The sequence below is a fragment of the Homalodisca vitripennis genome, unplaced genomic scaffold (genome assembly GCF_021130785.1).
Source record: "Homalodisca vitripennis isolate AUS2020 unplaced genomic scaffold, UT_GWSS_2.1 ScUCBcl_231;HRSCAF=1720, whole genome shotgun sequence".
NCBI lineage: Eukaryota > Metazoa > Arthropoda > Insecta > Hemiptera > Cicadellidae > Homalodisca > Homalodisca vitripennis.
In genome coordinates this window covers 79,183-100,700 of record NW_025776358.1, presented here as the reverse complement: position 1 = coordinate 100,700, position 21,518 = coordinate 79,183, and the positions used below count along the sequence as shown (strand labels likewise).

Here is a 21,518-nt window from a genome sequence, read left to right as displayed (position 1 = left end):
TGTGTTATAGTGAAGCTATAATTTTATATGTAAAAGAAATGTATTTGTTTTAGATTATATAAAATAATTAAACTTTATTTCAACTATGTTTGAGCAGTAGCCTAGTAATTATGATTACTTTAGCCAATCTGAAATGGTAGGCCTAATACTGCAGGTAGGCACTGATGCTATTAAAACTACATTAACTAATTTAAAAAAATCATAATTTGTTTGATACCTACTGAAATAGTAAGGTTTCCAATAAATTCATAATGCCAAATTTAGAACGTTAAAAAATCTTTTCAAGTGCATTTTTTGCAACGTTGTGTTTGTCCTGACTTTTCATGTAGCAATACACTATTTGACTTCCACCTTTAATTCTAGTTCAGCCATTCTTTTCAAACATACACCTAAGGGTATAAAAATTAATTACTGAATTTCCTAATATAACCGTTAATAAAGCCTTTCAAAACATCTAATAAAAGTAGAACTGATAATATTTTGCATTAAAAAAAATTATTTTGTCATTTTCTTTAGCTTTGAAGTTGTAGCTTTCTTACTGGCTAGATGTAACCAAACATATGTTTTTTTTTGGACAGCTGATACATTGTTAATAGTTTTCCCTCCAAACAAATTGAGGTTATGTTCAAGAAGATTGAAGTTTTCTCTTCAACTGGGGAAATTTTCATTTTGATTTGGTAAGTTTTTGCTGGTTTTTTTAACTAATACAAAAATCAATTCTTGATGTCACGTCCGTAACAAAAAACTACTAAAAGTTTAAATACCAATTGTAATAGTTGGTTAATCAACATGAAATTTTATAAAAGTTAGGAGTGTACCTTTTTTAATTAATTGGTAGTCTTTATGTGAATGAATAAAAATATTTTCGACAAAAAATAAGTGTTACAGACGTGACATCTCGTACTGTTAAACACGATACTATCTTGTCTGATATGGAAAAGGCAGTGTTTAACAGCTTGTGTGTGCTTTTAAAACCTATAGGCCTACTTGAAGTTTGTTTTTGTACCTTGCAGTGATTTCAGTAGCCTAGGCTTACATGGTGCCTTGTGTTTCCAACCATAAAAAAATGTGTGCTAAACATTAAACTTCGTTTGAGTAAAATATGCCAATATAATTAAGGTTGTGGGTGAGTGGTGATATCAAACCCTTAGATAGCCTACAGTATTTGTAATTTTAATGGATTCTAAACAACAGTAAAGGTTAAACCTTCACTTGTCTTCATTGGGCATTCCTATTCGCCAGTTACTGAGTTACTGGACATACCCACACCGCAACTGGATGAAGTGGGCAGATGTGATCACCGCTTAGGCCTACTGATTACATAGAGGTTACATTTCTAGTTATGTTATAGTCTTAAACTTATAGTTTTGGAGTGGTTATTTAAAACTAATATAACCTGTTTTATTTTTTCCAGAAAATGTCGAGTAGAGATCGTGTTGCCAAATGCAGAGCGAAGAAGAAGGAAAATCCAACTAAGTGGCAAGAGCATCTTGAGAAAGATAAGTTGCGTAAGAGAGCCGTCAGAGCTAAGGAAAAAGAAGATTTACATGGTGATAATAAACTTTTACTCCTAAAAAGGGAAAAAGATAGGGAAAGACAGCGTCGTTGCAGGTTGAGAAAGAAAAATGTTAATGTTGAAGTCTCTGGGTCTGATCTTGGCTCTTACAAAAGTCCAAGAACCCTAGGAAAGGCTGTGAAGAAGGTAAAAGCTTTGTTGCCTAAGAGTCCGTCAAAAAAACTTGCAGTTTTTAAGCGTTTAATGTATGAAAACCTTGGTCCTGAGATAGTTAAAAATATTTTTAAAACAAGAAAATCTGGATCAAGACAACTATCAGAAGAGTGCAAACAGAGCGTGATTGAATTTTTTAACAATGATGAGATTAGCCGTCAGGCTCCAGGAAAAAGGGATGTCAAATCTGTAAAGGACCCTCTTACTGGGAAACGGGGCCTGATCCAAATTCGCCATATGGTTATGGGAATTAGAGAGGCTTATGAACAGTTTAAAAGTTCGCATCCAGACGAGAAGATTTCAAAATCTAAGTTTTATAGCTTGCGGCCTAAACACATCCTGCCCTTAAGTGAGATGCCCCATACAGTATGTGTTTGCATTAAACACGCCAACTTCTCGTTCTTGAATGAACCAATATCTAAATTTCATCCTGCATTCCCAAAAACTCATAATGAGCTTTTAGGGTCAGTTTGTTGTGATACAGAATCAGTGACCTGTATGACAAATGAATGCGAGAACTGTATTCAAAAATTAGAGACTCTGCTGAGTTCTGATGTTGATATGAATAAAAGGCTCAAGTGGAAGGAGTGGAAAACAGTAAATAATAGACCTAAGTTGGTAGAAAATACTACAACGTTGAAGAGGATGGTTTTAACATTAAACAGTCAACTAGCTGCATTTAAGACGCACACATATATTAAAAGAGTACAGGCACAATACTTTGAGAAGTGTAAAAAATCTTTGACCAAGAACCCCAAAAGTGCTGTAATGCAAGTAGACTTTGCAGAAAATTATTCGATCATCCAACAGGATGAAATTCAAAGCGCTCACTGGGCTCATAACCAAACTACAATATTTACCTGTTGTATTTGGCACAATGACAAAGTATACAGTTTTGCTGTCATAAGTGATGACTTGAAACACAGCAAAAACTCAGTGTTTGCTTTTATGAAGGCAATTATAGTTAAATTTAAGGAAGTAGTTCCACAAGTAAATAAGTTGATTGTTTTTTCAGACAACTGTGCAGGCCAATTTAGGAGCCGGTATAATGTCGCAATTGTCTGCTACGCTGAGAAAGATTTTGGAGTTACGTTGGAGTGGAATTTTTTTGCTTCGGGGCACGGCAAAGGGGCAGTTGATGGAGTGGGAGGTTCTGTCAAGAGAACTGTCTGGAGGGAAGTTCAAGGGAGGCAATGTTTTGTGAGCATGCCTTATGATTTTTATGAGACAGCCAAAGTAAAGTGCAAAGAGACTGTCATTTTATTTGTCCCACAGGCTGAAGTAGATTCAGTTGCAACACTCCTCACTAAAAGATGGGACAACCTGATTGAGATACCTAAAATACAATCTATATGCATCACTTTCAGGGGTATGACGATAACTACATGCTCATTGGTAAGACATCGGTTGATTTGATGTTAAAAGTTCCAATTGTAGAAGAATCTTTAAGTGATGAACCTTCAAGTGAAGAAGAAGACAACCCTTCTAGTTCAATGACTCTAACAAAAGATCATGACCGCTTCTATAGGTTTAAGGATGTGTATACTGACTCTGAGGACAGCTCTAAAGAAGAAGAAGAAAATACAACGAAACCTGCTCCATACACATTTGATGAATTGAAGCTGGATGTGTACCTTGTCGTCTCATTTACCACGGGTAAAAAGACTTTGAATTTTGTGGCAGTAACTCGAAGGAGAAGTACAGCCTGATCGTGAAATTGAAGTTATGTTTATGGAACCTTATGGAGGCAAATCTACGTTTAAGCCTAATGAAAATGACATAAGCTTTATATCTTGTGACCAGATCGTTGGCATTTTGCCTAAACCTGATATAATTACCAAGGGAGGTAGAATTCTTTACCAGTTTAAAAATGATGTTGCTCTGTAAAAGTTAGGACTTGGACTTTTGTCAAGCTCTGTCACTAAGACAATTTAGTCATTATTTTATTTATTATTATTATTTTATTGTTACTGACTAGTCAGTAATATTCTTCTTGTAATTTTTTTACATTATTCAGGTTTTAGATCAGGTAAAGTTTTTCCACCACTCACGGTGATTTTTCTCTCGCCCATGGCGATTTTAGCCCTCACACACATATATTACATGATTATATTATTACATATAATATATGTTAAAGTGTGCATTGTGTCAAATAAATGGTTTTTAATGAGAAATTTTACTTTATTGTCACGTCCGTAACAAACCCCAGTCACGTCCGTAACAAACCCCAGTCACGTCCGTAACAATGTTTACATTTTTTTTATTTTTTATTTCCAATGTTTTCTGATTAGACATTAATGTTTCCCAGTAGGAAATTTTCTTAAGACTATCACAGATAATTTTAAATTGCATATTTCTCAAATAATTAACAGACTTTTAAACAGTTGTCATACTATGTCAGAACCTAGGTGCTTTTCACGTCACGTCCGTAACACCAACTCTATTAGATATGGCATTTAAAACAAATAATGTTATGTATTTTATATTCAGGATGAAAATTGAATACACATTTGTCTATCTGCTTGGTATTAAATATTTATAGAAAAAAAAAAACTTTAATTTTTATTCTAATGAGAAGGTGTGTAACTGTCACGTCCGCAACAAAAGAATGGCTGAGTTCAGCCATTCTTTTCAAACATACACCTAAGGGTATAAAAAATTAATTACTGAATTTCCTAATATAACCGTTAATAAAGCCTTTCAAAACATCTAATAAAAGTAGAACTGATAATATTTTGCATTAAAAAAAAATTATTTTGTCATTTTCTTTAGCTTTGAAGTTGTAGCTTTCTTACTGGCTAGATGTAACCAAACATATGTTTTTTTTGGACAGCTGATACATTGTTAATAGTTTCCCTCCAAACAAATTGAGGTTATGTTCAAGAAGATTGAAGTTTTCTCTTCAACTGGGGAAATTTTCATTTTGATTTGGTAAGTTTTTGCTGGTTTTTTTAACTAATACAAAAATCAATTCTTGATGTCACGTCCGTAACAAAAAACTACTAAAAGTTTAAATACCAATTGTAATAGTTGGTTAATCAACATGAAATTTTATAAAAGTTAGGAGTGTACCTTTTTTAATTAATTGGTAGTCTTTATGTGAATGAATAAAAATATTTTCGACAAAAAATAAGTGTTACAGACGTGACATCTCGTACTGTTAAACACGATACTATCTTGTCTGATATGGAAAAGGCAGTGTTTAACAGCTTGTGTGTGCTTTTAAAACCTATAGGCCTACTTGAAGTTTGTTTTTGTACCTTGCAGTGATTTCAGTAGCCTAGGCTTACATGGTGCCTTGTGTTTCCAACCATAAAAAAATGTGTGCTAAACATTAAACTTCGTTTGAGTAAAATATGCCAATATAATTAAGGTTGTGGGTGAGTGGTGATATCAAACCCTTAGATAGCCTACAGTATTTGTAATTTTAATGGATTCTAAACAACAGTAAAGGTTAAACCTTCACTTGTCTTCATTGGGCATTCCTATTCGCCAGTTACTGAGTTACTGGACATACCCACACCGCAACTGGATGAAGTGGGCAGATGTGATCACCGCTTAGGCCTACTGATTACATAGAGGTTACATTTCTAGTTATGTTATAGTCTTAAACTTATAGTTTTGGAGTGGTTATTTAAAACTAATATAACCTGTTTTATTTTTTCCAGAAAATGTCGAGTAGAGATCGTGTTGCCAAATGCAGAGCGAAGAAGAAGGAAAATCCAACTAAGTGGCAAGAGCATCTTGAGAAAGATAAGTTGCGTAAGAGAGCCGTCAAAGCTAAGGAAAAAGAAGATTTACATGGTGATAATAAACTTTTACTCCTAAAAAGGGAAAAAGATAGGGAAAGACAGCGTCGTTGCAGGTTGAGAAAGAAAAATGTTAATGTTGAAGTCTCTGGGTCTGATCTTGGCTCTTACAAAAGTCCAAGAACCCTAGGAAAGGCTGTGAAGAAGGTAAAAGCTTTGTTGCCTAAGAGTCCGTCAAAAAAACTTGCAGTTTTTAAGCGTTTAATGTATGAAAACCTTGGTCCTGAGATAGTTAAAAATATTTTTAAAACAAGAAAATCTGGATCAAGACAACTATCAGAAGAGTGCAAACAGAGCGTGATTGAATTTTTTAACAATGATGAGATTAGCCGTCAGGCTCCAGGAAAAAGGGATGTCAAATCTGTAAAGGACCCTCTTACTGGGAAACGGGGCCTGATCCAAATTCGCCATATGGTTATGGGAATTAGAGAGGCTTATGAACAGTTTAAAAGTTCGCATCCAGACGAGAAGATTTCAAAATCTAAGTTTTATAGCTTGCGGCCTAAACACATCCTGCCCTTAAGTGAGATGCCCCATACAGTATGTGTTTGCATTAAACACGCCAACTTCTCGTTCTTGAATGAACCAATATCTAAATTTCATCCTGCATTCCCAAAAACTCATAATGAGCTTTTAGGGTCAGTTTGTTGTGATACAGAATCAGTGACCTGTATGACAAATGAATGCGAGAACTGTATTCAAAAATTAGAGACTCTGCTGAGTTCTGATGTTGATATGAATAAAAGGCTCAAGTGGAAGGAGTGGAAAACAGTAAATAATAGACCTAAGTTGGTAGAAAATACTACAACGTTGAAGAGGATGGTTTTAACATTAAACAGTCAACTAGCTGCATTTAAGACGCACACATATATTAAAAGAGTACAGGCACAATACTTTGAGAAGTGTAAAAAATCTTTGACCAAGAACCCCAAAAGTGCTGTAATGCAAGTAGACTTTGCAGAAAATTATTCGATCATCCAACAGGATGAAATTCAAAGCGCTCACTGGGCTCATAACCAAACTACAATATTTACCTGTTGTATTTGGCACAATGACAAAGTATACAGTTTTGCTGTCATAAGTGATGACTTGAAACACAGCAAAAACTCAGTGTTTGCTTTTATGAAGGCAATTATAGTTAAATTTAAGGAAGTAGTTCCACAAGTAAATAAGTTGATTGTTTTTTCAGACAACTGTGCAGGCCAATTTAGGAGCCGGTATAATGTCGCAATTGTCTGCTACGCTGAGAAAGATTTTGGAGTTACGTTGGAGTGGAATTTTTTTGCTTCGGGGCACGGCAAAGGGGCAGTTGATGGAGTGGGAGGTTCTGTCAAGAGAACTGTCTGGAGGGAAGTTCAAGGGAGGCAATGTTTTGTGAGCATGCCTTATGATTTTTATGAGACAGCCAAAGTAAAGTGCAAAGAGACTGTCATTTTATTTGTCCCACAGGCTGAAGTAGATTCAGTTGCAACACTCCTCACTAAAAGATGGGACAACCTGATTGAGATACCTAAAATACAATCTATATGCATCACTTTCAGGGGTATGACGATAACTACATGCTCATTGGTAAGACATCGGTTGATTTGATGTTAAAAGTTCCAATTGTAGAAGAATCTTTAAGTGATGAACCTTCAAGTGAAGAAGAAGACAACCCTTCTAGTTCAATGACTCTAACAAAAGATCATGACCGCTTCTATAGGTTTAAGGATGTGTATACTGACTCTGAGGACAGCTCTAAAGAAGAAGAAAATACAACGAAACCTGCTCCATACACATTTGATGAATTGAAGCTGGATGTGTACCTTGTCGTCTCATTTACCACGGGTAAAAAGACTTTGAATTTTGTGGCAGTAACTCGAAGGAGAAGTACAGCCTGATCGTGAAATTGAAGTTATGTTTATGGAACCTTATGGAGGCAAATCTACGTTTAAGCCTAATGAAAATGACATAAGCTTTATATCTTGTGACCAGATCGTTGGCATTTTGCCTAAACCTGATATAATTACCAAGGGAGGTAGAATTCTTTACCAGTTTAAAAATGATGTTGCTCTGTAAAAGTTAGGACTTGGACTTTTGTCAAGCTCTGTCACTAAGACAATTTAGTCATTATTTTATTTATTATTATTATTTTATTGTTACTGACTAGTCAGTAATATTCTTCTTGTAATTTTTTTACATTATTCAGGTTTTAGATCAGGTAAAGTTTTTCCACCACTCACGGTGATTTTTCTCTCGCCCATGGCGATTTTAGCCCTCACACACATATATTACATGATTATATTATTACATATAATATATGTTAAAGTGTGCATTGTGTCAAATAAATGGTTTTTAATGAGAAATTTTACTTTATTGTCACGTCCGTAACAAACCCCAGTCACGTCCGTAACAAACCCCAGTCACGTCCGTAACAATGTTTACATTTTTTTTATTTTTTATTTCCAATGTTTTCTGATTAGACATTAATGTTTCCCAGTAGGAAATTTTCTTAAGACTATCACAGATAATTTTAAATTGCATATTTCTCAAATAATTAACAGACTTTTAAACAGTTGTCATACTATGTCAGAACCTAGGTGCTTTTCACGTCACGTCCGTAACACCAACTCTATTAGATATGGCATTTAAAACAAATAATGTTATGTATTTTATATTCAGGATGAAAATTGAATACACATTTGTCTATCTGCTTGGTATTAAATATTTATAGAAAAAAAAAAACTTTAATTTTTATTCTAATGAGAAGGTGTGTAACTGTCACGTCCGCAACAAAAGAATGGCTGAGTTCCTATTTCTTATACTACAAACTGTACACTGCAGATTTAAAGCAGTAAGGGGCTGCATTATAATAAGCGGCCACCAACACAATTAAATCATGATTATCGAATGATATTGAATTATCGATATTCATGACCCTCTAATACTGAAAACAGAAAACAAGATGTCGTACCAAATAAAGTAATAGATATTTGAGAGTGAATTTAGTTCATTTTGGGAAAATTTCCAAACGGAATCTACCACCTATTCTTTCCATTTTGGAAACTTTATTTATTAGTGTTTATTTCTTATGTAGTAAGCACTTTCTCTTACAACCATTTAAAACTTTAATCAATAAAAAAAAAAAAAAAAAAAAAAAAAAAAAAAAAAAAAAAAAAAAAAAAAAAAACATTTTGGGCCAATATTTGCCTGTTCATTCCCATTGTTCTAACCAATGTCACCAGCCTTATAGTACATAAATGAAATAAAAACAGCTGGCAATGATTTTCTATAGGTCAAATGTTGTATTCGATAATATAGATATTTGTAATCATGATTAATTATGATCATCTCCATTACTGTTCAATTTAGCCCTGGAAGAAGCGTTGAAAGAAATAAGAAATAGGAAACTAGGTATAAGCATTGGAACTAAGATAGGAGCACTGGCATTTGCGGATGACGTGGTGTTAGTTTCCAATGACAGAGATGAACTGATGGAGATGACAGGAATATTAATAGACAAAACCCGGTCAATAGGACTAGAAATTAACAACGCTAAGACAAAGTTGATTTATTTTAGGCGAGGAAATAATGGTAGAGAAGATTTGGAAATACTGAACCATAAATTCGAACAGGTTGGAAGATTCAAATACCTCGGAGCAATAGTTAATTCAAAGAGTAATGAACTAATAGAAATCCAAAATAGAATAAATTTGGCAAATAGAAGCATGTACGCATAAATAATATTTTAAAATCAAAATTACTGTCTTACAAAACAAAATTAAGAATATATAAGACTGTTATAAGACCAGTTCTTCTCTATGGAGCAGAGACATGGATTATAGATAAACAGGCAGAAAAGAGATTGGTTACATTCGAGAATAAAATTTTGAGGAACATTTTCGGACCTATTAGAGATGGAGATGGATGGAGAATCAGGCACAACCAAGAAATCAGAGAGATGTTTCAATCTCCAGACATTGCAGGAGAAGCAAAGAGCAAGAGACTTCGGTGGGCAGGCCATGTGATGAGGAGGGAGGATGATAAATTGATTAAAGAGGTTTGGAAACACAATCCAGTTGGAAGAAGACCTCGAGGTAGACCCAAAAATCGCTGGAAGGACCAGGTGGAGAAGGACTTGCGGAAATTGAGAGCGGGTCAGGGGGATTGTGAAGACAGGGAGAGATGGAGGCAGCTGGTTGGCGAAGCCAAATACCACCTAGGGTATCCATGGCCATGGGAGTAAGAGTAAGAGTATGATTAATTATGATTTGATTGTCGTGGTTGACCGTTTATTACACTGCAGCCAAGCAAGGTGAAAATACAATTTGAGACAATAATTGCATGTTCATCGCCATTGTTCTTGCTGTTGTCACTAGCCTACTCAATACATAAATAGGGTAGGGTACTACAAGCGAACCCGGTTTTTTATATCAAAGAATGTAATCATCGATACCTAATATTCGCATCTCAAATCCTAGACTATCAATCGATATAAAGTATCTATAGTTCTCAATAACAATCATATGTGTTAAATTAAAATATGGACCTAATATTTACAGTGATCAAGCAATGTCGTGTAGTTTTCTAAAATTGACTGTCATTTTTAACCCTAGAATGGTAACGCGTAGTCTCTCAGACGACGCAAGCTACAAAAACCGGTCCAGGTGGCAGGTGCATGACGTGACCGACCCCCCACCACCAATACCTTCCCCCTGCCAGCCAAGGTCAATGATGGATAGGGTTCCATTTTGTTTCATTCACTCAGTTCATTTCAGTGAGCCCATAGTCGTCTGGTAGACTACGCGTTACCGTTTATGTTACTTTTTTGTTGCTGAGTAAATATATGAAAAGTTGTTTAGTGAGATTGTAGTGTTAGTTCTTGTGGTAATTTTTACCGTGGATGGTCACGTAACCATGGCTGATCCACTGAACACTAGTTTCGAAATAAGAGAAATACTATCTGAACTTGAACGAAGTGATTGTGATGAACAAGAAAGTGATCATGATGAAGCGTTTTTTTGGTCATTTTGATCAACTCATTTGTTATTTATGTCCATCAGGTATTGTCAAAAAAAATTAAACCAATGACAAGAAGGGCATTTGCTAATAAAACATGTGTTGAACTAACAACTCCGCACATTCAGGGAAGACAAAAACTGCCAAATTTATCAAGGAATCTCAAACGCAACATTGAAGTTGTCGTTGGCCGATCAACATCTGAGGCTCAAAATGTTATTGAAGAAGCAGGAACAAGGAAGATATGTGCAGTTTGCCCAGCGAAAAAAAGGAGAATGACTCGATTCCAGTGCACAAAATGTTATACAGTAAACATATTTGATTGGAGCACCGAGGAATGCTGTGTGTAAAGTGTTCCAATAAAGACTGAAATCAACAAAAATCAGGAAACATGGCCTCTAAGATGTAAATAATGTCATTTGTAAATAAATTTAATTTTAATTTAATTGTTATAAATTTTTATTCATTTTTCCCTAAAGTAGTCAGAGACTACGCGTTACCATTTATGTGTGGCAAATAGGCGTTACCATTCTAGGGTTAATAATCAAATGTTACTTACATAAAATTGAAATATTACCTTACTTGTATTATTTTATAGTGTTTAAAGCTGCTGATATAGATTATTTAAGTTAATTGATCAAAATAATTAATCAGTATCGATTGATTGTATCGATGGTTATGATTAAGTAATATCGTTTGCCAATTTCGATATAAAAAACCGGGTCCGCTTATCGTACCCTACCCCATAAATAAAGCAAAAACAACTGGCAATGATTAATTATGAATATCTATAAATCAAATGTTGTATTCAATAGTTTCAATATTCCTAATCAATACTCATGATTCGATTTTAATGGTGGCCGCTTATAATGGTGCAGAAAATAATAAATTTTCCTCATTCAAGTAAAATTGAATATTACTATCCTGTCACACTAGCCTAAATCTATATTTGGTACCACAGGTATTTCATTATAATAGGGAGACACATTTTGCATTGAACACTATTAGACATAGATGACTAACCAAAGTTACATTTTTTTAGATAGGCTAATGATAATATGGTAAATCCAGTCATACCATTTTCAAATTTCTCAACAAAGTTGATCTCATTCAAAATTAAACTGTTAGGTATAGCCTATATTTGAAAATAAATTACAGTGTTTTTGTTGGTGTGAATCCACAAGCTGTCAATAAAAATACTTAACCTCAACAATGTACCCTTCTTTTTCTAGAAACTATGGAATCAATCCCACTATATGTTAATTTAATCAATGTAGGCTAAATATAAGAAAAACTGTTTTAATTTGTTTACATTTTAAGCTCGTTCAGGCAGTGTTAAACAAATCCAATCAATTTCACGTCATCATGGACAAATGAATTACAGATTTAGAGACATTTATTTGCAGGTTATTTTATAATACACTGCCTGTACCATTGAGCATCAAGCATGATCATCCACATACCTGCCCCTGTTATAGATTCCTCTTCATCAGATAAAATAATATCATTCTTCAATTGTGTATCTTCTTCCATTATCAATCTTGTATCGACTAAAATGTTTTGAGGAAAGTTACAAATATTATAATAACTATTAAAAAAAACACAGATTCCTTATCACTCAAACTCAAAACACACTAACATCGCTATCTCTCTTGCGCCAACACCTGAGAATCTTGAATAGCTAGAGTGAGAACTGACTACTGACTACTGAGAACGGCCAGAAACAACAACCAACCAAAAACCAGCTCAGCATTTATGTTTTATTGTGCTGTGTTTACCATGGGGTCAATTAAATTTATTTTTTATAACTATTGGTTAATCAAACAAAATCATCAAATGAGCTCTTGTAGTTGCACTATTTCTTGTAGCATGATTATATAATGTGCAATACTGATGAAATACAATAGAGACCTAAACACATCTATACAGCTTGATAGACTGAGAACTGAGACCAATATGCATTTTAAAAACAAGTACACAACTTGTTTTCCCTTGAAATTGCTACAGGAATATTCCCATAAGAAATTAAGCGATTTCCAGCCGCACTAGTTTTCGTGGAGGTCGAAATGGGAGGGTATTATAAGGGTTAAAATACCAGTATTGAACTACTCTTTTTCTCGTGACTTATTTTTTTAGAGGTCTCCTCGGACTGCAAAAAAACACGACATTTTCAAAAATTGTCCTATAGAATAACAAACGGGCACAGTTCCTATAGAATTGTACGTACAAATGGGCATTATGTTGAATCAATAAAAGATGTCGATATAAAAACACCAAATGAATTAAACATACAATTTTCTCATTAATTGGACATTCAGTAATTCTAGGATGAACATTCAATACTGGTTAATTAATGACAGCATGATGAGCATTAATGATAATTGTAAATTTGATTTCCATTAGAACTTATGGGCTCTTGACGTTATAATTTATATTTATGCATTTCATTTTAATCTTTTTTAGTTGTCATACATGATGACTCTAATTTTGATGAGTCAATAATACTTTCCTATATATTTATACTAGCGGCCCGCCCCGGCTTCGCACGGGTATAATATATATAGCCTATGTCACTCACTGAAAAAATTATTAAAATCTATCCAGTAGTTTTGATTTATTCATTACTGCCCGTGGCCCGAACGCGTTAAATTTGGGGTAAAACAATTCCCCTTTCCCTATACCATGAAGATTTCCTGCTATCTTTGGAATATCTAAATTCATACTTACATTACTTATTTATTTTTTTACATTTTTGTTTATTTATTTTATTTTTACAACAATTATTACATTACAGAATGTCTTTATATACAACGTTCACAGCTTTCTTGTCATTAGACAATACAAACATATTTTCTCTAGACGTTACTCTTGAAAGAGCGACATACAGTTGGCCATGTGAAAAACAATCAACGCTCAAATCTAAGGCTGCAACGTTGAAGGTTTGATCCTGCGACTTATTAATGGTCATTGCAAAAGATGTCTTTACCGGAAACTGTAAACGTTTAAATTGGAAGGGCAAATCTGATGGTATCAGAGGGATTCGGGGAATCAATACATCTTCTCCGATACCATATCCTGTGAGTATTGTACACTCTATTATGAAAGTTTTTAGTGATTTTACCAGCAAACGCGTGCCATTGCAAAGTTTAGGTGGATTCAGGTTTCTTAATAAAATAACAGGACAACCTACTTTCAACACCATTTTGTGAGGAGGGGGTCCAGACGGGTTCAAAGAGTATAGAAATTATGTAGGCAAATGAACAGCTTCTTCCAAATCGAGAACAGTATCGACCGAGTAGTATATTTTCGTCGGCGCATCAATCTTTTAAAGAATCAAGTTATTTACCTTATCTACTTGTTCGTTAGTTGGTGACAGATTCACTCTTTCTTTAAACCAAGATATTGTCTTAGAACTTATGTTATCAATGTCAGGATAGACTTTGTTGACTAACTCTTGGATGTTGTCTATCAAAACACAAAGGTTTTCCAGGTTAATGCTTCTCTCACTTTGTGTTAACTCTCCATTACCAACTTTCCCGAGTCTGAGTGTGGCGAGCCTCACGTTCCGTTGACAATTCTTCATCTCTTGCTGAACGTACTCTTCTGGCACTGTACTACGACCTATGTTCGAACGAACACGTCTTCCAGACATGACTGAAAAAGATTTACTCAGTTCTATATGTATGATTACCTATACACAAATTGCCATATTATTAGTATGTGCCGCACTAAAAATATCTAAATACTTACCATTTAGAAACAAAAGATAATTGACATTTATAAAAAAACAAAAGATACCTATTCTATTCAGTTCCTTTTTTACTGAAATACCTCAACTTAAACAACGATTTTAATTAAATTGAAAATACTTAAAAAATAATTTGCTATTCGTTCGACTAAAAACAAAAGATAATCAACAATCATCAAGAACAAAAATACCTATTCTATTAAGTTTTTTTTTCTGAACTTAAATACCTCACCTTAAATTACGATTTTTGAAAATAATTTCCCTAATATTAAATTGATTTTTATTTAATCTAATCTTATCTAACTTTATGTACTTATAATTACTATAAGCGCGATTTAAAAATTAACATTATAATAGAATATCATTTATATTTTTAAACTATCATACAATTATTTATCGTAACTTACTTATAATTACTGATACGTTGTTGCGCTGAAAAGCACGTTTTTATTAAGTATGTTATTTCCTCGCTAGAGAGCTCCGATAAAAAACGAGTCCGATCGCTGCAAAATTCTGCTATAGGGAAAATCGCGGCCTCCGACGCGCTATTTATAGACACGCTGCCGCCGCCCCGGCCGGCCAGTACCGCCGCAAGCGCTACGTCCCGCAATTTTAAATCTGTAATATCTTCGAAAATATTCATTTAAATCTTGTGCTGTAAAGGACCATATAGACCTATATTACATCAACAATGTATTTAAGCTATTTAATTGGATAAGAATTAATGTTGTATTGGTAAAAAACCCCTCGAAAATTACCCATTATTTGTCGTAAAAAGTAAATGACAAAAAATGTTATTGTGGGATATCTATAAGAGATAGACATATATCATCGCAGTTTTCTGTAGACCTTTTCAATGTGTACAAATAATTGGTACATTATTTTGATAAATCTCGTAGGGTTCAGCCTGCGTTTGCAATATAAGCGGAAAGAATTGATAATTATCCACATCACATTAGAAACCTAAAAAATAACAGTATTTCTCCACTATTTAATGGATGTTATCATACATATAAACCTTCCTCTTGAATCACTCTTTCTATATAAAAACCGCATCAAAATCCGTTGCGTAGTTTTAAAGATTTAAGCATACAAAGGGACATAAAGCGACTTTGTTTTATACCATGTAGTGATTTTGCAACATCGAGCTCACAGATTAACCTCCGATTTTTAAAATGCAGCTTTTAGTTAATGCAATGGGCAATTGTTTTAATCAGAGACAACCGTATTTTATTTTGTGCAAAAACGTATTTTTAACTGTTTATCGTCGTACATGGGGAGAATCATCTATAAAAAGCCGACAATCAAGGTAAACTATTGAGATTTATGCCGGAAATGTCCGGAAAAAATCCGGTTTCCTTCCAAACACAATGGAGGATTGTAAAGGGATACACTAGAATTAAAACTTTTTAACATTGAAAACCTGTCTATCAATTCTTCCCGTAATTTAAAGATTATTCCTCTCATATTTAAACGACGAAAGAACAGTAAAACATACCTTCCCGCTGAAAAAGTACTCTCAAAGTTTTTAAAGAGTCCAATAAACAAAGAAGTTTTGAAATACGAGTAGTAGTCGGAAACTCAATATTTTTATTTTTTCTAATTTTCCGGCTTTGGAAATTATCCAAATTTTTTATTGTTCTTCTCCATATATTAATATAGATAAAGTCTCGGCTCTCTAACTAAGAGATTAAGGGTTCAAATTCCGAATTGGTCCAATCTTGTACCGACATGAATGTAGTGGACATCGAAATAGAGGTGTGCCAAGCCGTTCCGGAACTATAGAACGGTTCCGACCAAATGTTCCAGGCTCAGAGTTAGTCCCAAGATAACCTTCTACTTCCAGGCGTTCTGTTAAGGTACGTCCACACCGAACGCGCAGAGCTGCGCCGCTCTGCGCCGCGCTGCGCAAAGCATATTGCGCTGCGCGAAACTGCGCGGAACAGAGCGCCATGGTCGTAGTTGCGCGGCTGTGATCCGTGTTGCGCGGGCTACACAATCACACCGATGTAGAAAATGGACCCGGCAACAGCTGCTTCGGTTTTTATTGTTATTTATAATGATCTGTTAAAAAGAAGGAGAAAACCACGTCGTCATTGGGTGACGCCCATACTGAGACGTCGGGAATCGTATGGAGGGGAATCCATGCTTAATGATCTCCGTATTGGTGGGCAGTTCAAAAATTTTTGCCGCATGTCGTCTGAAGATTTTGAGTATCTTCTAAATTTGATTGGGCCAGAAATCACTCGACGGGATACTAATTATAGAAAAGCTATAAGTGCTAAGGACAGACTGGCAATAACTGTTCGCTTTTTAGCAACTGGAGACTCTTTCACAAGCTTGATGTACCTTTTTAAAGTGTCTAAACAGAGTATTTCATACATTGTGATGGAAGTTTGCAGGGCTCTGAATAATGCACTGAGAGACTACATACAAGTAAGTAATACAGTTTATTAAGCAGTAAATTTAAATTTACAACACTTTTATAAAAAAACTGTACTTTGGGAACATGATTGTTTTAGAATGAACAATATTAATATGCTTGTAACATTTTCAAAAATGGTTTAAAACAAACTAACGAAAGTGAATTAAACAAACTAAAAATAATCTACATAATGATTCCCCCAAAAGATAACTTGTAACAAGCCCTATTTTATAAACTATTGTTCATTGTCATTTTAAATACTAGCCATTACAGAGTAGTTAAAACTTCTGAATTGTTATCCACAAAGCCATTTATAAATGTTTGTATAGGGTTGTTGGCAGGTGGACTGTATACTTGTTGCAATGGAAGTTGAGGTGAAGGACTAGGAGTAGACATTCGGCTTGCGCTGGATTCACCGCTCTGTTGCATAGGAGAACGTGTGTAAACAGTGTCAACCTCGATTTCTGTCTCGTATATCAATGTACTAATCTTGTGCATCAAATAATTACGGTTACGGTCATCAAACTTTCGGAGCTTTGTCGCAATATGCTCTCCAAATGTTGAACATTCATCACGAGTTGTTTTTGTCGCATTATCCATGATTTTGAGCAAGCCGGGGGTCGTCAATGGCCGTTCTCCTTCGCTTTTTGGGTTGCGGTGGTACAAATCTGTTTTGACTTGATGTTAAAGCAGGCGATGCTGTTGCCGTGCTTTGATTCCCAGATGGTACAACAGGTTCAGATTGATTAGATTCTTCCTCCTCATCTTCATCAGGATCATTTTCAGGCTGTTTGACAAAAACCTGGGGGAAAAAGAAAATTGATCTAAAACCAATTTCGCTATAACAATTTTTTACTTATAACTGACTATAACACCGGCTGTTATATAGCACCTTAATGTCATTTGTTACAGCTGCCGAGCTCACAACAAGAATGGCTACAGTATGAAAAGGAGTTTGAAGAAACGTGGAATTTCCCACACTGTTTGGCAGCAGTAGATGGCAAACACATCGAAATCCAAGCACCTTGGGATACCGGAAGCGAATACTACAATTACAAGTCTTACTTCAGTATCGTTCTGTTTGCGCTGGTGGATGCAAACTACAATTTTATGTTTGCTGACGTCGGTGCTCAGGGACGTATATCTGATGGTGGTATATTTAAAAACTGTGCATTGTGGAAAAAGATTGAGGGGAAAACTTTGAACGCACCGCAACCAAAGACACTTCCAGGGCGTGAAAAACGTGTTCCTTACGTTTTTTTAGGAGATGAAGCGTTTGCTCTGCATGAAAACGTTTTGAAACCCTACTCTGGGGTCTCAGAAAATGGATCCAAAGAAAGGATTTTCAACTATCGTTTATCACGAGCTCGGCGAGTCACAGAAAATAGTTTTGGGATTCTTTCAGCTGTATTCAGAGTTTTAAGAAAACCGATGCTGTTGGAGGCAGAAAAGGTTAGAGATGTGGTGCTTACAACTCTCTTTTTGCACAATTTCCTCAGGAGGAGCGAAACATCCCGGGACATCTACACTCCTCCTGGTACTTTTGACATCGAGCTACCGAATGGCACTGTCATTGAGGGGAACTGGAGAAAAGAAATCCTCGGTACAGCACTTCGTGGTATGATAAAGAAAGCCCGTAAAAGTTCTGAAGTTGCAAAGGCAGTTCGCAATGAATTTGCGGAGTACTTTGTTACAACAGGACAAGTCTCGTGGCAAGAAAGTTACGCATAAACCTAAACCAAAACCTTTCAGCCAAGGGTTGCTCTACACTATGAATCATATTGGCATTTGAAGCCGGTTATTTTTAGAGACTACAAGAAATATGTGTTAATGTTTTGTAATTGTGCATCATGTGACGTGTGTTAACAGTATGTAGCCGAACTGCCATAACAGCCCATGTTAATTTAAGCGATTTCAAGTAAATTGTGCTCGGATACCCTTTGAAATACTATTTTTGCATTTGCAGACATTTATATATAGTTAAAATTACATATCAATATTTGTTTACTTTTATTCTTAGATTAAATCACCACCACCGATAGGCTATAACAGTGGAAACATCATTCTACAAATGATAATATTACTGCATTGTAAAACATGTATACATTTAGATTAATAAACATATACTTACACTTTCTGTGTCCAAAGTATTGGTTGGTGTATCCTTCTCCTTCAGAAATGCAAATAGCTTGTAGGCAAACCAAGTGCTCACATATAACTGGTCACGTCCTGGAAGTAAACGATGTCATGTCAGTACTGCGGCTATTTCCTCCATGAGTAAAAAAATAAGATAATTTTAGTAGCCTAACAAAGTATTTTTTTAATTAAAAAAATAGTCACAATTTCTTGCTCGCATGAAATAGTTGACAAATCAATCTTAGAATTTGGTTTTTAAAGACTGCTTTCGTGCAAACTGCATGTACTCATTACAAAAAATCTGAAATTTCTAATTTAATCACGTGTTTTACATTAACAATTAAGTACAGTTAAGGATGTATAATGTGGGCCTATTCAGTTGTTAAAAGGTATAATTATTTCTTTAGAAATGTTAGTAGTACTGACTAAAAGAAAAAAATATACCTGTATCCATCGGGTTTCGACGGGGCTACAGAAAGTGTAAAATTAATTATGCACGGACTCACCTGAACCAGTGGAATTTTTTGTCTTCTTTTCCTTTACTTTTTCTCGCCGGAAGGATGAGAGCAGGGATGACATTTTCGATTTCGCCTCTCCATGATCACAACCCACCTCACTGGCAATTTCACGCCAGGCGTCACTTTTTTATTTTTAATATGGTATTTATTGTCTTTTGGGTAACATAACTCCGTTCGTACTCGATAAGCATTCACCAGAGTCTCGATGCATTCACGACTCCATTCAAAAGCCATTTTGATCAAACACAGGTAGTGACAGTTCGAGCCGAAACGACGCGCAGCAACAACTGAGCAAATGCCCGTCCACACTGAGCGCGCAAGGGCGAACAAACTTCAAAGATGTTCGTCAAAATACCGCCATCAGTCGTATCGTGTTGGCGGATGTTCGCGAGTGCGCGAAGCTGCGCGGTTCGCCGTCCACACCAAGTGCGCCGCTCGGCGCGCACATGTTTTGCGCAGCGCGGCGCAGCTCTGCGCGTTCGGTGTGGACGTAACTTTACGTCAGATTATTGCTTAATTATTCTTGCCTGATTTTGGAGCGTAACATGTACATATATATGTACATACATATAGCATGTACTATTTATTCCATTCCGGAAAGCATTGATGAATATATTACTAAATTCAAGATATTCCACTACATAGATGACTTAATAATACTATATTTTATAAACTCAACGCCGAGTAATCCTGTCTGTTCTTACAAGCAGGAAAACTGCCTGGTCATTTGGATGTGGTTTGGAAGTCCCCTTAAGCCGTTGGTCCCTAGGTTAAGCGTTTAAGAGGGCTTCTTATCCCTAACTTCGCCTGACAAAATAAGACATTCTTTAGTTTTACTTAACGTCTCTCTGCTCAACTAAGTTTCGTCCATTATAAATATCTATCTTGATATACAATACCATAACAGCTAATGATAGTATTAATAATCAAAGTAAACTAAATAGTTTAATATAAAAACATATTTCATATCACAATAAGTACAATGAATAATATTTCTGAAATATTGAAAATCCCAAATTACAGTACCTCTAAATTCTCTCTTAATAATCCAGTATGTTACAACATGAAATTTTGCCATTACCTGTAAACTAGACCGGTATTAAAGCATTTTTATCAAACTAGTCGTTCCGTTTATCAAATCTGGAACTTCTTGACATGTTTAGTAAACAATAATTCCGACGGAACATGGAGTTTTAAAGTGAACTGCTCCAGGTCCATTACATAAATCAGAGAGTTAAAGTTAGAAGTGGTAAAAAAAACCCTCTCTAAAATTAATGTAATTAAAGTAAAAGAAAGTCACTTACCTCAAAATCTTAATCTTCAACAGATGGTATGGTAATAATCTGTAGATAAAGTAGAACAAACCAGTGTATTTTACCACCACTATTAACAAACAGTGCTGACAACATAAGCAATCGAAATTTCCCTAACATAATGGCTCAAATTAGACCCCTGGCTCAAGTAGCCCCAGATTACGGTACTGGAACGTATTTTAATTTTTTGTTAAGCCTCAGCATTACCAATTTGACTTTGAAGTGCACTGTTTTGTCATGCTATTCATGGATTGAACCTCCCGGAATTTGAACTCGTGATTTCTCAATTAGAGAGTCGTGACTATATCCATTAGTCTATGGAGGATGACTACCGGGACTTTCCAATGGAGCTAGTGCCAGTTCTTTTAGCACATATGTTCAAAAAAAGTAAAATAAAAAGAAAAAAACTTTGTGATGAGTTCTTTTTTCTTTTCTGAATAATAGAGATATTGATCAAGACAAAATTGTAAAAAATCACTTAACATTTGTATTGTTTAAATGAAACTGTAAAATTGCACCATACTCTGTCATCCAAACCTATTATGTCGATTCTAATATTTTAATTAATATAGTTCAGTGTAAAAGTTTCTTTCATAACTCCATATATTAACAAATCAAAATTTCATTGACATATCGAAGTTCACAGTGTCCTACACCAACAATCTATCGGTTGTCTCACTGCAAACATGTGGTAAATTTAGGTCGATTCAATGCCGCCTTGTTCCTTCCTTAGTTCCAGGCCTACCAGCAGTAGACGCTTGGATAATCGCTGTTTTGTTGTTTACAAGCCGTGTTGGGTAGACCGGTTGTCAAAATTCTTAGTTGATTTCTTCATATTGAAC

General features: G+C 35.1%; 1 protein-coding gene across 8 annotated transcripts in view; it reads right to left on the bottom strand.

Moving 5' to 3' along the window:
- Positions 1 to 12,590, bottom strand: part of LOC124370496 (trihelix transcription factor GT-1-like) — a 36,116-nt gene extending 23,526 nt beyond the window's left edge. Inside the window, exon 1 of one of the 8 annotated variants that reach the window (XR_006923187.1) lies at positions 11,849 to 11,968. Coding sequence is in view for 3 of the 8 variants with exons in the window: in XM_046828792.1 (XP_046684748.1) it covers positions 12,000 to 12,069 (70 nt within the window). In the remaining 5 variants the exon portion in view is untranslated. Of the gene's footprint in view, positions 1 to 11,613; positions 11,819 to 11,848; positions 11,969 to 11,999 lie in introns of those variants that run through there. The other 7 variants (XR_006923186.1, XR_006923188.1, XM_046828792.1 and 4 more) reach the window with 7 other exon arrangements.
- Positions 12,591 to 21,518: the final 8,928 nt, after the last annotated feature.